The sequence below is a fragment of the Pungitius pungitius genome, chromosome 14 (genome assembly GCF_949316345.1).
Source record: "Pungitius pungitius chromosome 14, fPunPun2.1, whole genome shotgun sequence".
Lineage (NCBI taxonomy): Eukaryota > Metazoa > Chordata > Actinopteri > Perciformes > Gasterosteidae > Pungitius > Pungitius pungitius.
The window spans coordinates 3847561-3860738 of record NC_084913.1 but is presented as its reverse complement, the minus strand read 5'-3'; the positions used below and the strand labels follow the sequence as shown (position 1 = coordinate 3860738).

At 51.4% G+C, this 13178-nt stretch overlaps 1 protein-coding gene across 1 annotated transcript in view; it reads right to left on the bottom strand.

Annotated features, from left to right (window-relative positions):
* Positions 1-7730, bottom strand: part of LOC119228153 (latent-transforming growth factor beta-binding protein 2-like) — a 51983-nt gene extending 44253 nt beyond the window's left edge. Inside the window, exons 1-2 of the mRNA XM_037487531.2 lie at positions 6707-7730; positions 4461-4534 (exon numbers count right to left, since the gene is read on the bottom strand). Coding sequence (XP_037343428.2) covers positions 4461-4534; positions 6707-7131 — 499 coding nt within the window. The 5' untranslated portion in view covers positions 7132-7730. The remainder of the gene's footprint in view (positions 1-4460; positions 4535-6706) is intronic.
* Between the last annotated feature and the right edge of the window lie 5448 nt (positions 7731-13178).

Here is a 13178-nt window from a genome sequence, read left to right as displayed (position 1 = left end):
AATTTCCTACCTGGAGCTTGTTTCCAGCCCATTACAATCCACCAGAGACACAACTTTTTCCCCTCTCTTTGACTCAGAGTAACACAACCCATCAAACCTTTACAGTCCTTTCATTCAACGAGGGGGAAACTTGAAACCAATATCTGACAATACACAAACATGTAGAGGAATCTCCCCACTTTACGCAGGTCAACGGAGCTACCGGCGGGGGGTAACTTGACATTTCTGAAAATAATAATGAAATAATGAAAGCATAATCATAATAATCTCGGGAAGGACTACAAGCTGACCACGTTATGCGCCATTATGAGTCGAATATGTGTATATTTTTATATAGTTTTGTTTCATCCACTTCACCCACCTTAGCCCTGCTGAGCCACTACTTTTCACCAGCTCCTAATGAGCCACATGCTATCTGGATTTCGGGGGGGTGCGCAACTTGTAAATCTGACTGTGTGTGAGACGTGGTGTTCACCAAACCCCGTCCTCCCGGAGGGTCACACCCCACAACGACTTCCACATGCTCTTTGAGCACGAGGGTCGTGATGTACGGTGGTACGTGTGTCTAGTGGAAAGGGGCGGGGGGGGGGTGGTGTTAATGCCGCTTCCTCCAGCCGAGTTTCTTCTTACTTCTTCATTATGATCCGTATCATAACAGCTCGCGACGTGACGTGGAGGTCCAGACGCTGGTAGTACATCATACCACACTTTCGTCCATGGTAGCAATTACAAAAACATGTGGCGCAGGGGGGGGGCTGAACAGGACCTAATAGCAACCTACAAACAGACACAGCAGCTGGAGCTGAGAGTGCAGCTTGTCCAGCCCGGACGTTAATGATGGCTTTTGGGGCCGATAGGGGGTGTGTATTGATTACAGGATCTGTCCAATGGGCCATAACTCTGCGCCGCGGGGGGGGGGGGGGGGAGCCGTCGTGCCCCTGGACCGTGAACTGTGCAACTCTGTGCAAATCTACACACGACGCGCGAAGAACAGAAACGCTAAACTTGTAAAAGTGACGCTCAGAGGGAATGGCTCTCACCGCGTAAGGTCTCTCTTTCCACACTTCTCTTTGTTTGAATGCCCCAAGTGCTGCAAAATCAGGGAGAAGCGAGACGCTGCTCACATTCATCGTAGACTCTGCAGCTTCCTCTCAGATTCACAGCTGCACGTTTGCACCGGACTTTATCGGGAGAGGAGACGCCTCTCATTGTGTCCACTTCAGACGGCTTGTACCTATTAGGGGGAAGAGGGCGACGCGGCTCGTTTCGGGCACTGTTTTTGGAGATCAGAAAACGGTCACCCGTGTGTGTGTGTGTGTGTGAGTGTGTTCTCCCTAGTTTACCAGCTGCTTCGCACGTGTTGCAGCAAAAAGAAAACGATCAAACGCCAAAGATCCAAGATCAACTGTGATGTAGATTCAACAAATACCCTGAAAGGGGTTTATTTTACACATTCGCTGAGGATATGATGTCGTTCCATTAATTTATTGGAGCACGGCCGAGGAAGGAACAAGCCGCGTGCGATGCATTTTGTTTGGTAAAGGTACCTTGTGATGGGAGAGGTAAGCAAGACACAGAGAGAAAGAAAGAGAGAGAGAGAGAGAGAGATTCTCCACACGATGAGTTATTTTAGGGTTGGGACGAGGCCCTGAGCGCCGCAGCAGGCCAAAGAAAGCTGGAGGGCAATCAAAAGAGAAAACTCCTCTGGACTGCTTCGCACTCTGTCAGTCACCAAGTGCTCGGGAGACTGAGAACCACTTTATTCCTCCATGTGAGCAATGCGCCTTTCACCAACTGTCCCAGAGACGGCGAGCGCTTTCAATCAGAAAGGGCTCCGTCTGGGCCTGCGCTCGCCGCCACGCTTTCCCCCAAAAGGGCTGCGACGCACGGCGACGGTGAAGTCCATTCGCCCATTAGCGCGCACCTTAGCCTGCACTTTAGCGTGCACTTTAGCACGCACTTTAGCGCGCACTTTAGCCTGCACTTTACCCTGCACTTTAGCGCGCACTTTACCCTGCACTGTAGCGTGCACTGTAGCCCGCACTTTAGCGTGCACCGCCGTTAGCTCGGGGCAAATGTCGCGGCAGCTTGAGCTACAGCCGACACCCAGCGCCCCGCCTTTTTTGGACGCGCTAGCATCGCACGGTTTGTTACGGACTCGACCGTTGGATGGGTTTCCATGGCGACGTCTCCCTCCAAATGGATATTTATTCATCAAACACTATCACTGCTGTACTTCTCACGCTGGGCTCGCTGCTGGTGTTGATGACAGTGAAGCCTCTCAGAGCAGATGGAGGTGCTGGCTGGACGAGGCCTTGCTTTTGATAGATTTTCTCCCGAGAAACGTTGTGAACCCACACTTCAAAGCAGCAATTGCGCGGTGATGTATGAGACACCTCAGGCGAGGGGTTACTGTATCTGCACTGAAGCAACACTAATGCCACGGATAAGGAAGTCAGTATTTTGTAAACAGATTGCTGTTGTGGATGTTGTGGATTCCCACAGCGAGCTATCGAGGATGGTTCGGATGGTCTCGGATTGTCGAGTGGTAAACAAGATGCTCCATTTTTCTTGATGGGAGCTCCTGCTCGCAAGGTCCTCGGGTCCCATTAATAAAATCTGTATTGGTTGTTTAAAACCTGTGAAGTCACAGCGAGGGACTTAACTGGAAGAGAAATAAACATCGGCAGTGGAAACGCAGAGTTCTGGATCAAAGCTTTCTATCAGTCAACGCTGGCTATTTTTGGCACACAAAATGCCCTTTGACACGCACACAGACACACACACACACACACAAACAAGTCTGCTAACCATCCGTCCTGAAAGCCCAGAGTCCCGAGAGTGAACTCCGGAGCTGGCAGGACGTGGGCAGAGCGCATGCACCCTCCCCCCCCCCCCCCTCCACACACACACACACACACACACACACCAAGCAGACCCACGGAGACCCGGTCCAGGAGCGCATCATGGACGCACTCCCTGGACAAGTAGTGGTCCAATTCCTGTCATCCGCTTCCTCTGAGCTCATATGCCAAGCCAACAAGGACGTATTGTCAGGATCCCACAGCTGTTCACCCAAAACACGCCCGACGCGCTTCAGACGCGTCCTGGGCCCCTCAAGCCCGCGCTCCTCCACGGAGGTCTTCTACACACGGGTTGGCACCTTGCCGGCCGTGGGGCTTCACTCAGCTGGTGAGAGCAGACCTGGGCGGGGGGGGGGAGGGGGCAGGAGGTAAGAGGGTCCAGATGGGTCTGGACGGATCCCTGACCCGCACGGATGCAGCGCCTTGTTTAACACGGCCATGTTGGACCTGTTACTTAGCACATGTTCTGTATTTCATCTGAAGCAATTTACACCTCGGTGAGTGCGCCTTTAGCTGATAGAAATGGGGGGGGGAGGTTTCAGCGCAGGGCCTGGAGGGGAGCAGATCTAATTAGGGGCCTGACGGGGCCAATCAGCTCGTTGTGTAATCGACTGGCAGAAATGTGTAGCAACTGTGTGTGTGTGTGTGTGTGTGTGTGTGTGTGTGTGTGTGTGTGTGTGTGTGTGTGTGTGTGTGTGTGTGTGTGTGTAAGAGAGAGAGCGGGACATAATTAGCAGCGAGGTACAGAGAAAACAGTAAACAAGTCAAACAGAAGTAGAGCTTTGCCTCGCTACCTGCTGGATGGAAAATAACAGCTGGCGTGTGGCTTTTACCTCAGTCGTTAAATTTATAGATTAAACTTTAAAAAAAGAAGGGAAAAAAAAAAAAGCTTTGTCAGCCTGGAGCTTCCAAAGGTCTGTTGCAAAGGTGAAGTGAGACACAACATGCAAAAGGCAAATGAAGAGTAAAGTCATTTCTACATGTAACACATGATGTATGAGGATTTTTAAAGCACTTATGTCTAAAATGAGCCCCGTAAATACGTTTTACTTTACTTACTTACTTAATTGCTGTATTATATTTGGCACTTTATTAAGAATAGCTTGACGATAAGACAGTCTGCATACGAGTTGAAGACGGGGATAAGTGGCCAATTATTCATTCCCAGACGACGTCTTCTATTTCTCTTTTAATTATCTGGCAGTTAGGAAATCCAACACTGCTGTGGTCAAATAAAAGAAGAAGCAGTTCCACCCATAATTAAGGGCTTGTGTCAAATAGAGAGCTAACTGCTAAACGATGGCAATTTAAAACGCGCAGATCTCAAACAAAAAGGAAAAGCGCGGGCCAACAAAACCATAGGAAAAAGTTTCACGGGGGCGATGTCGGGATTGTCATTAGAAGAAATGAACTCTGGTGGTTTTCAGTCTGTGTGTGTCCGAGGTTGTAAAAGCCCCCCCCCCCCCGTCTGAGAAATGTTTACTTTAAAAGCGTCGTTAGCAGCTGAATGAAGTATGAGCATTTAGGGTTATTATATAGAAAATTGAAATAGTGACATGGGTTATTCGGTAATTTTTTTTTTTTATTATTACTCACGTTTTATGCAGCGATTGGTTCCCGGTGCCAAAGCCCAGCCCGAGCAGCACTGCTGACCCCCACAGACATTGGGTCTGAAATGGAAGACAAATACAAGAAAAAACAAGTCGAAATGAGACACTGACAGCGCTGTCCCGAGCGTTCATTAACGAAGGGGCCTCTCACCGATCCATAGAGAAATAACAGTGAGCGCGTGGAAGGCCTCAAGCCCGTCGCCTGACAAACTGATCCCATGACCAACGCCAGTTTTCAAGTCGTTCTGATGCGCTCGGTATGAACAATTAAAGAGATTACGCTATAATTGCATTTCGGTTGATCAAGATTTCAGGGCAAGTCACGAAACCCTATCCGAGTGTGGGGCCCCGCAAGGTCCAGAGTGAAAACAAATAGTCATCCGAGCCTTGGAGGGATGATGTGAGACACCCGGGGTGGGGGGGGGGGGGGGGAACAACCACCTCAGAGCCACCATCGTGTTTTCACAAGACGTCGCGGTAAGTGGACGTCTGACGTCGTGGCGGCGATTCAGGAGTTGACCCGTTGACCCTTACGGACGGGACGGATGGTGCTCATTGGACAGCGAGGCGTCGCAGTCGCTTTTGCCCCCCCCCTCCCCTCTCCCCTCTCCCCTCTCCCCTCTCGGCGGGCTCAAGCTCTGTCGTAAATCAAGCGCCACATCAGGCCGGGCGCGTGCCAAAAGGCATCAGTCGTCGCATTCAAATCCCATCAAGGGACACATGTGTGTAATGGAGAACCTTACGCAGCATAATTAGGGTCCTGCCCCAGGTTAAGAGGAGGATAACGCCATGTTAACACTTGGTTATATGCTCCGGTGGAGTATTTTATCTGAGTCACAGACGTGTCTGACAGGTGCACCGAAAAACAGAAGGGGAGTCATACTGCGTCAACGCGGGCGTGAAGGAGAGTGAACCCAGTGCCTCCCGGGGGTGGGGTGGGGTGGGGGGGGCAGTAAATACGCCGAGCGGGAACTCCGAGGGGAAATGTGTCATTTCTCCAACAAGTGGCGGATGATTCATCTGAAGCTCGTGAATCAAAGCGATAAAATCCCCGCGCAGACTACTTTTAGGCCGATGCCCGCGGACGGAGGGGCTGCGTAACGCCACCTTCGTGCTTCTGTGAAACCCCCGAAAAAGAAAAACGACTCTCGCTCGACTCTGGGGTTTGTTTTTTTTGGCAGCGCGGATGCACGGCGGCTCCAAAACTACAGGCAGCAATTTTCTTTATGCGCCGCTTTAAAATAGAAAGGCCCCCCTTCAATGCGAACCGGCAAGGAGCACAACTGCCCGGCTGACTTGTGCTATGAGAAGCATTGCTTTTAAAAGGTGCATGGGGGAGGAATGAGGTCGTTAGTGATGGTGCATCACTGGACCATCGTTTATGTCTTTGGGCCTCACTCAGGTGAGTGTGTTTCCCAAAGAACTGCGCTTATGAATAATCCCTTTTGTAAATGTCTCCCCATATTATCGTGTGAGTGTATCGTGCGTTGTCCCAATGGAACAAACAGCACTGTGTGCACCAGGGTTCAATTAGCCAAAAGAAAGGGGATTCAATGTGGAAACAATCCATCCTCCTGTTTGGACTTCAACAGAGACACACACACACACAAAAAAAAAAACAGGGATTTTGCAGTTTTGAGAAGAGCGCCGTTGGAGAAACAGGTGTTTGTGATCACTAAGCAAATTCTCAGATGTTCTCCTGCAGCCGAGGTTCTGGTTGAACCACTCATGGCACATGGCCACAGGCAACAGCGCCAAAGTGGGGCACACGCCATTCAAGCAGTGGTTTCAACGTGCTGCAGTGTGACACAAAGCAAGTGGTGACAATGCAGTGTTGCCTTAGTCTCTATAAAGAGTCCAAAAGCCAATACACACATTTATTATTATTTAACCTCCGCTATCAGCCCATTGATCGCCTCAGCTGATGTTTCCAGGTGCTTCCGTGACAATGAAAATACATCTATGAATGAAGTGTTTTCCCCCCACTTTTCCACACTGCTTTTGTATTAAATAGAGCATCGGCCATTTTAGTCTTGATACATGATTTCTTGAGTTTGTCGTACAGAAATGTGAAATTCTGCTTAAGTGGGCCTCGCGCTTAACAGCAACCACATGGACTATACGGTGTACACTAAAACAGTTCACATAAAACCCCTTCAAAGTAAGAGCTCATAAAGCAAAAGTTAAAACATGTTTGCAGCAGACTTCCCGGCACTTGTCTGCCACTCTTACCCAACGAGCCTCCTGGTGCCGGCGGGGTTGGGCTTGCTGCTCTGCCGGCGGTTCGCTCCGGTTCGGTGCTGCGCGCCGCTCGGTTGCCTGGCGGCGCGTCGCGGCGAGGAGGGGACGTCTCCCCGGGAGGCGCCTGCGGCGCGCAGCGGCCCCGCGTCGGGTCTGTGCCCGCCGTCCCCTCGGGACGACGTGGCCCTGGGCGCGCGGACCAGAGTCCTGGACACGTCGGTCGCCGGAGACGCGTCCCCGGTCGCCGCGGAGGATGCGGCGTCCCTTGGTCTCCTCGGCGAGTGACCTTGAGTCCTCGGCCGTCCTGCCCCCGCGGTCCCCTTCCTCCCACCTGCCGTGTCCTTGTGGCCGTCACACATTGGCAGCAGGGCAACAACAGTCAAAGCCACCAAAACGGCCAATCTGACGCGGTCCATTTTGGACGGTTGCGACGTTTTGAAAGTACCGCGTAAAAAAAGAAAGAGAAAAAAAAGCTCAGATCGCGTAACTGCTTTTCCTGGAGAGCCACTAAAAATGTGAACAAATTAAATAAAAGTCCCGGATTTAGCGACTTAACTTCAGTAAGACGGCATTCTCTCCCAATGATGAAACAAACCCCGGGTGCCTTCTCATTGTGCCCAGGTAGGACTTTGCGCAGAATGTCTTCAGGTTGTCCAATCAGCGCCTCGCGAGCTACAGCCCAAAGTGAGAAACAACCCCCCCCCTCCTAAAAAAAAACCTTCGTCCTGCCGGCATTATATTTAGGCAAACATTATTCCATCTGTTTTAGTTTATGTTAAAACAAAAAGCGGGGGAAAAGAGGCGCAAAAGGAGCGGCGCGCTGGCTGCTGAGGCTGTCCCCTGGTCCTCTGGTCCTCCTGTCCTCCTGTCCTCTGGTCCTCTGGTCCTCCTGTCCTCCTGTCCTCTGGTCCTCCTGTCCTCCAAGTGAGAGCGTTTGAGTCGTGCTGCCGTGAACATCACCACCTCCTTGGGACTGGAGTCACCGGGAATGTTGGTGGGAATTGCCTGCGCTTTGCAAGAGGAAACTCCCCCCCCCCCTCACCCCCTCACCCCCCACCCAACACACCCTCCCACCCCACCTCAGTTGTTGCTTCACTCCCGGCATCGCTCCATGTGCCCACCGCGCACTTCCTGTGCCAAGTTACATCACGTTACCGCGCGCCTTTCCATTTTCAATTTCAATTTCAGGCCACCTCAATATCATGAAGCTTCGGGAATCAGATGTTTTTCTCCAAGAATGTACAGCACTGATTGTTGGACGACGTGGGATATGATTGCGCAGTCTCTTTCATGTTGATTTTTTTTTAATTAATTACGTTTGGACCCATTGTGAGGCAATTAAATTTACGAGGATATTAACGGTACAGGATATTAAATTAAAAAAACGTGAATCCTGGCAATTTAAAGGCTGACATAAATCCTTTAATCGAGCAGTAGAAGGTAGAAAACATGTTATGTAACACATCCCATCTCCCCCTCTCATCCCGCATCATCGCTTTCCCATCTGCAAACGTCCCAGAAGAGTCAGAGAGCTCTGTCTCTCTCCTCTCGTGGAACCCACAAAGATGCCTGTCTCTCTCTCTCTCTCTCTCTCTCTCTCTCTCTCTCTTCCCCGAGTGGTCCCAGAGCTCCACAACCACTCGCTGCGCTGCCATCCAAAACACACAAAGTGAGTGTAGCAGTCTGCCCGTTTATTGTCTCCTCAGCGCGAGCAGAGCCGCACAAACATCTCAGGGCTGAAACCTGAGTTTAATGAACGAACGCTTTGAAGGAGACGGAGGTTTTGGTCTGCGTGGAGACTCGGGGATTACACCTCAGCTTGCAAACCACGGGGGAATCCATGCGGAAGCCGCATCTGTCTCGTGACCCCCGCCTCCTCCCGTCGGCAGGGTGCCTTGCTGTCATGGCCAGCTGAAGGTTAGGAGGCCACATGTGGACAAATGTGTGCCCTACTGCTCAGTGACCCGTGGGGAGCTGCCCTGCTGCTCAGCTGATCCTGGACCCCGTTCTGGGGAAGTTTGCGTCTGCAGGAGAAATGGAAACATCTCAACCATGCATTACTTTCTCCATGTGCGCCAAGTAATGCTAGTTATCTAGAGAAGATTAGTTCAAACCCTGCGATGTAGGCCTCTGATGAAAATGATGTTTATCTCCCTAAAAGACAACAAACAGTATAACCTTCAGATGGAAGTATAGTAGTAAGAGGACTAAACTATTGGATTTGTTTTACCTAGATGATGCTATTTCAACATGTATCAATTACTTTTAGCAAACTACATCAAACATATAGATTACCTTAAATCATAGTTACATGTTTCTAAATCTATTGCGTTTCAGCTACTTATATCAACGTTTAAACAATCCTTAAGCGAGGCTATTACCCATTACGTTTAGCTCACTAACTGCTAAACATGCTAACAATAAATGACCTTTGGCTCTCTAATTATTTTGAGTTGTTTATATTAAACAGTAAGTATTTATCCATTAGCAAATGCACAACAGCAATTAGCAACGTGTTTAATTAGTTACTAAGCAGTCAAACAAGTCGGTAGCTGAATTTTGTCCATAAACATCTAAATTGGAGTGGAGGGGCATGACAGCTTTTCCCATTTGCATCCGCTCCGTTGGGAGGTCGAGTTCCTCGGCGCGGGGGGGGGGGGGTCGCAGCTCAAGTGCACCCCCGTTTCTGAGGCCCGGCGCGCAGGGCCCTCGTCGTGGGCGAGTTAAACAAGAGCGTTTCTTGGCCTCGCTTCCAGAATTTTTAAGCGATCCCCACGTGAATCGGCCCCTGTGGTGGCGTTCAATGGAGAAGAGGCGCCAACGGGGGGGGGGGGACGTCGATCACTTCGCGCTCGCTACCTTTTTTTTTGTTGCCGTTTGTATCGAAAGCCCTCGGCTCTCTTTTCCCCATTTACAGCTGACATAATACTAACATTGTTCAGTCTGGGCAGCAGGGAGGACTTGGGGAGGGGGGGAGAGGGACGTGGAAAAGGGAGGTTCAATTGGCAGAGAACCACTTCATAAAAGCTGAAATGTGCTTTTTGTAATGTTGTTATTTAAATTTCATCGAACATGACATCTTTCGCTGTGGTCGGAATGTTACAGAAGAACCGGCGCTGGGTTCCGCTGCGGATCGAAACCGGGCCCTTCACACAAAAAACAAGAGGCCAAGAGGAACCAAGGTCTCTCGCAGCTCCTTGTATCGATGAAGTGGGTCACGTGGGCCGTTGGTTAAGACGTGTGCTTCCTTTCGTGGCGTCGTTGGGCTATCATAGCACCGGAGATCCATCCGCCAATCACATACCGGGTGGGAGTTGTTTAGGCAACAAAAGGCTTTAAGCGGCCTTGGGTGCCGGTGCTAACTGCAGCCTGGTGTCAGAGGTCATCCTGGAGAAACAAAAAGGACTAGAGCCATCTTCCTATATCTTTTTTTTGGGGGGGGGGGGTGTACTGAATGAGAAAGAGATGTTGTGTGAGGTTTAAGACGAGGTCAAAAAGGACGGTCTTCTGCCAGCAGGGGCTTGGACAGATGTGTGTGTTTTCTGCCGGTGTAATAAAACTATTTGATGGGGGGGGGGCAAAGCTCTCATGGAGCCGGTAGCCCGAATAGTTCTGCTCCCTGAATATCGGAGGGGAACGTGGTTCCCGGAGGAGATTTATGAAAGCTGAGCAGAAAGGCAGATGCTGCCCTCCTGCTTCCCTCCGGGGACTGGATGAGAACGTCAGGCAGTTGTTTGAAATAACATCTCCAGGAAGCTGCTGCACATTATAAACCAAGAAGATCCGATCATGACCGTCCAATTGTCTTCTCCAATTAACCAAAAGGGAAATTCGTTGGACTAAGCCAGTTGGTCAGAACAGAAATAAACCGGGAGGAAGATTCCTGAAGATCCATTACCAGCCAAGTTGTTTTGGCTTTCTGGCGTTCATGCTGTTTTTGGTCCGTTTTGTGCTTTTGTGTGTTAGAGCTTGACTGAATAATGAACACCATGATGTCACACTACTGCATGACAGATGCTATTCAAAGGGAGGATCACAATGGGAGCCAACAGGTCAAATTGGGAATTGCCATAACTTTTCCTTTCGAGCCCTTCTGGTCGTTCGCCAGAGGAACCTGGAAGATGTAAATCAGATATAAATCTTAAACCAATACCGGCGGCGATGTCTAAACAACTGTTGGCGGAGATCGAGTCGATGGCGATGACTCGCATTCTTGCAGATCCTGAGCTTTGAGTCGTCGTGCTTCCTTTGGTGCAGAGAAGAACCGACAAAGTAAAAAGCAGGAGGAGGCGATCGCTCTTTTACCTTCTCCCGCTTTTACTCCCTCCCTCCCTCCCTCCCTCCCTCCCTCCCTTTTTATTTTCCTCTAAAACCAAAGAGCCTCTGTAGCCGTCGGCCCGGGGGGCGGCCCGGTGGGCTTTCGACCTTCTGGTCCTCCTGGTTGGGACCGGGGACTCCGGGGGCCTCCCGGACCTTCTGTCCCGATCGGCGTGGCCTCGAAAGTGACTCTGTGACTGTGGAAAACCAAGGTCGGGCATTTTCCGAATTAGTAGCTGTACCGGGATGATAGGGATTGGTCTCTTCTCCAATTATCAACCCCCCCACCCCCCCCCCCCCCCCCCCCCCCCCTCTACACCAAAAAAGCTCCACACGCTAATCTTCCAGGAAATTCTAACTGACGGCTCCATTCAACACCGTTTCATAAAATGCCACATCAATGACGCCGAGGCACAATACTCCACCGATTGTTCTAGAAATTAGGGAAAAGGGGAAAGAGGAACCTCTGGGTTCATGCCAGCCGCCCGGCCTCCGCCGATGACGTCACCATGTGGGCCCCGTCTGAACCCTGGGACAGACACCTGGAACGAAGCGTCTGTTGTCATGCCGTAAACACGGTTATTATTTCCCTTTGATGGGCCTGTGAAATACGCTCGCACAGAAAGCAGATTCCTTTCTGTTAAATTGTCTTTTTTTTTTTTACTTCTTTCTACACATTTTCAACCACGTGGCTATCAATAAAACCAGCTTTCAATGTTGGCGACATAAAAATTCCAATTTGCCTTTACGTCTCAGTGTGTTTTGCGGTCTAATCTGCCGGAGACGTTGCAGACTTCTCGCTTGCTCATTGAGCCCACGGAAGGACTTGAGGGTTTCTAGAACAAACACAAACTGCACTGCCCCTACACTTTTATTTCCCCCCCCCGGAGGCTGCCCGCCCCACAGTGTGACCGCACGCCAGATTTACTCAGTAATTCTCAAGTTGTTTTGACATCAGACAGCCTGCTGAGTAATAACGCTTAAGGTCTGTTAACCTTTGCGGCTTGATGCACACGAACCCCCCCCCCCCCCCCCCCCCCCATTTGCCGGGTCGACTCACCGATGACACGCGCCTCCCCCGGCCCTCCGGCGCCGCAGCTCGTCAGGTCGGCGTGCTGCCGTGGTTTTCGGGTGCCCCAAAAAAAACGTAACTGCTGGTTGTTTGTGCCTGTTTTCCGACGCAAAGCGGCGGCGCATCGTCCTCACGTCGGACGGCCTCGCGCTCGGTCGCCCGCCGGCGGAGAATCATGTGCTCAAAATCAACTCCGCTGCCCCCAATTAACAGTGAAGGTCGGGGGGGGGGGGGGGGGTTACGATGCGATTTAACCCCCCCCCCCCCCTCCTCCCCGCGTGAGGTCAATTTGACCTGAATGGTCTCCTATTAAGCATGATAAATTTGTTATTTTTCAAACCATTAAACCATTTCGCCATACGTTGCGTTGACGACTGGCGTCGGGGGGGGGGGGGGGGGGGGCCGAGATGACTTCAAAGTGTTTTTCTGCCACGTGCGTTCGCTAATCACCAGGACGGGTGGGGGGGGGGGGAAGCCCTCCAGCGCTTCGGGGGTCAAGAGGGTAACACCAAACAGCGGCGCGCAACCAAGGCCCAACTCCAACGCAGCCTTGGCGTGGCCATGGGGATCCACGTGGGCGGGGCCCGAGGGGAGGGCCCGGCGAGGAAGGAAGCCTCTCCCCGACTGCGCTGACCTGAGCCCTCCCCCCCCCCCCCCCCCTCCAGGGCGGACAGATACCAAGGCCTCAGGCAGATGTTTTTGGGAGGAAAAAGTGCCCCATTCATCACGGCGCCTGTGTGGAATCTCTTTGAAGTGCCTTCTCGTGTCAAACTACAAACGGAGGCCCCATTTAATCGATGGGACTCAGCGCCATGGATGGATGGGTGATTGATTGATTGATTGATTGATCGATCGGAGCGGGGTTGCCACGGGTGTGTGCCGTCTCTGCAGGGTTCCTAGAGCTGCGGGAGCTGTTGGGCTGCATGTGCTGTTGCAAGCCTACGCCACACTCCAGTGTAAACACACACACACACACACACATCAATCAAGTGACGTCAGCGCTTTTTCCTCTCGCTCTCCTCCGTGCCGCAGCGGCGTGCTTTGAGTCACCCGAGGCGAAGATGACAACACGAC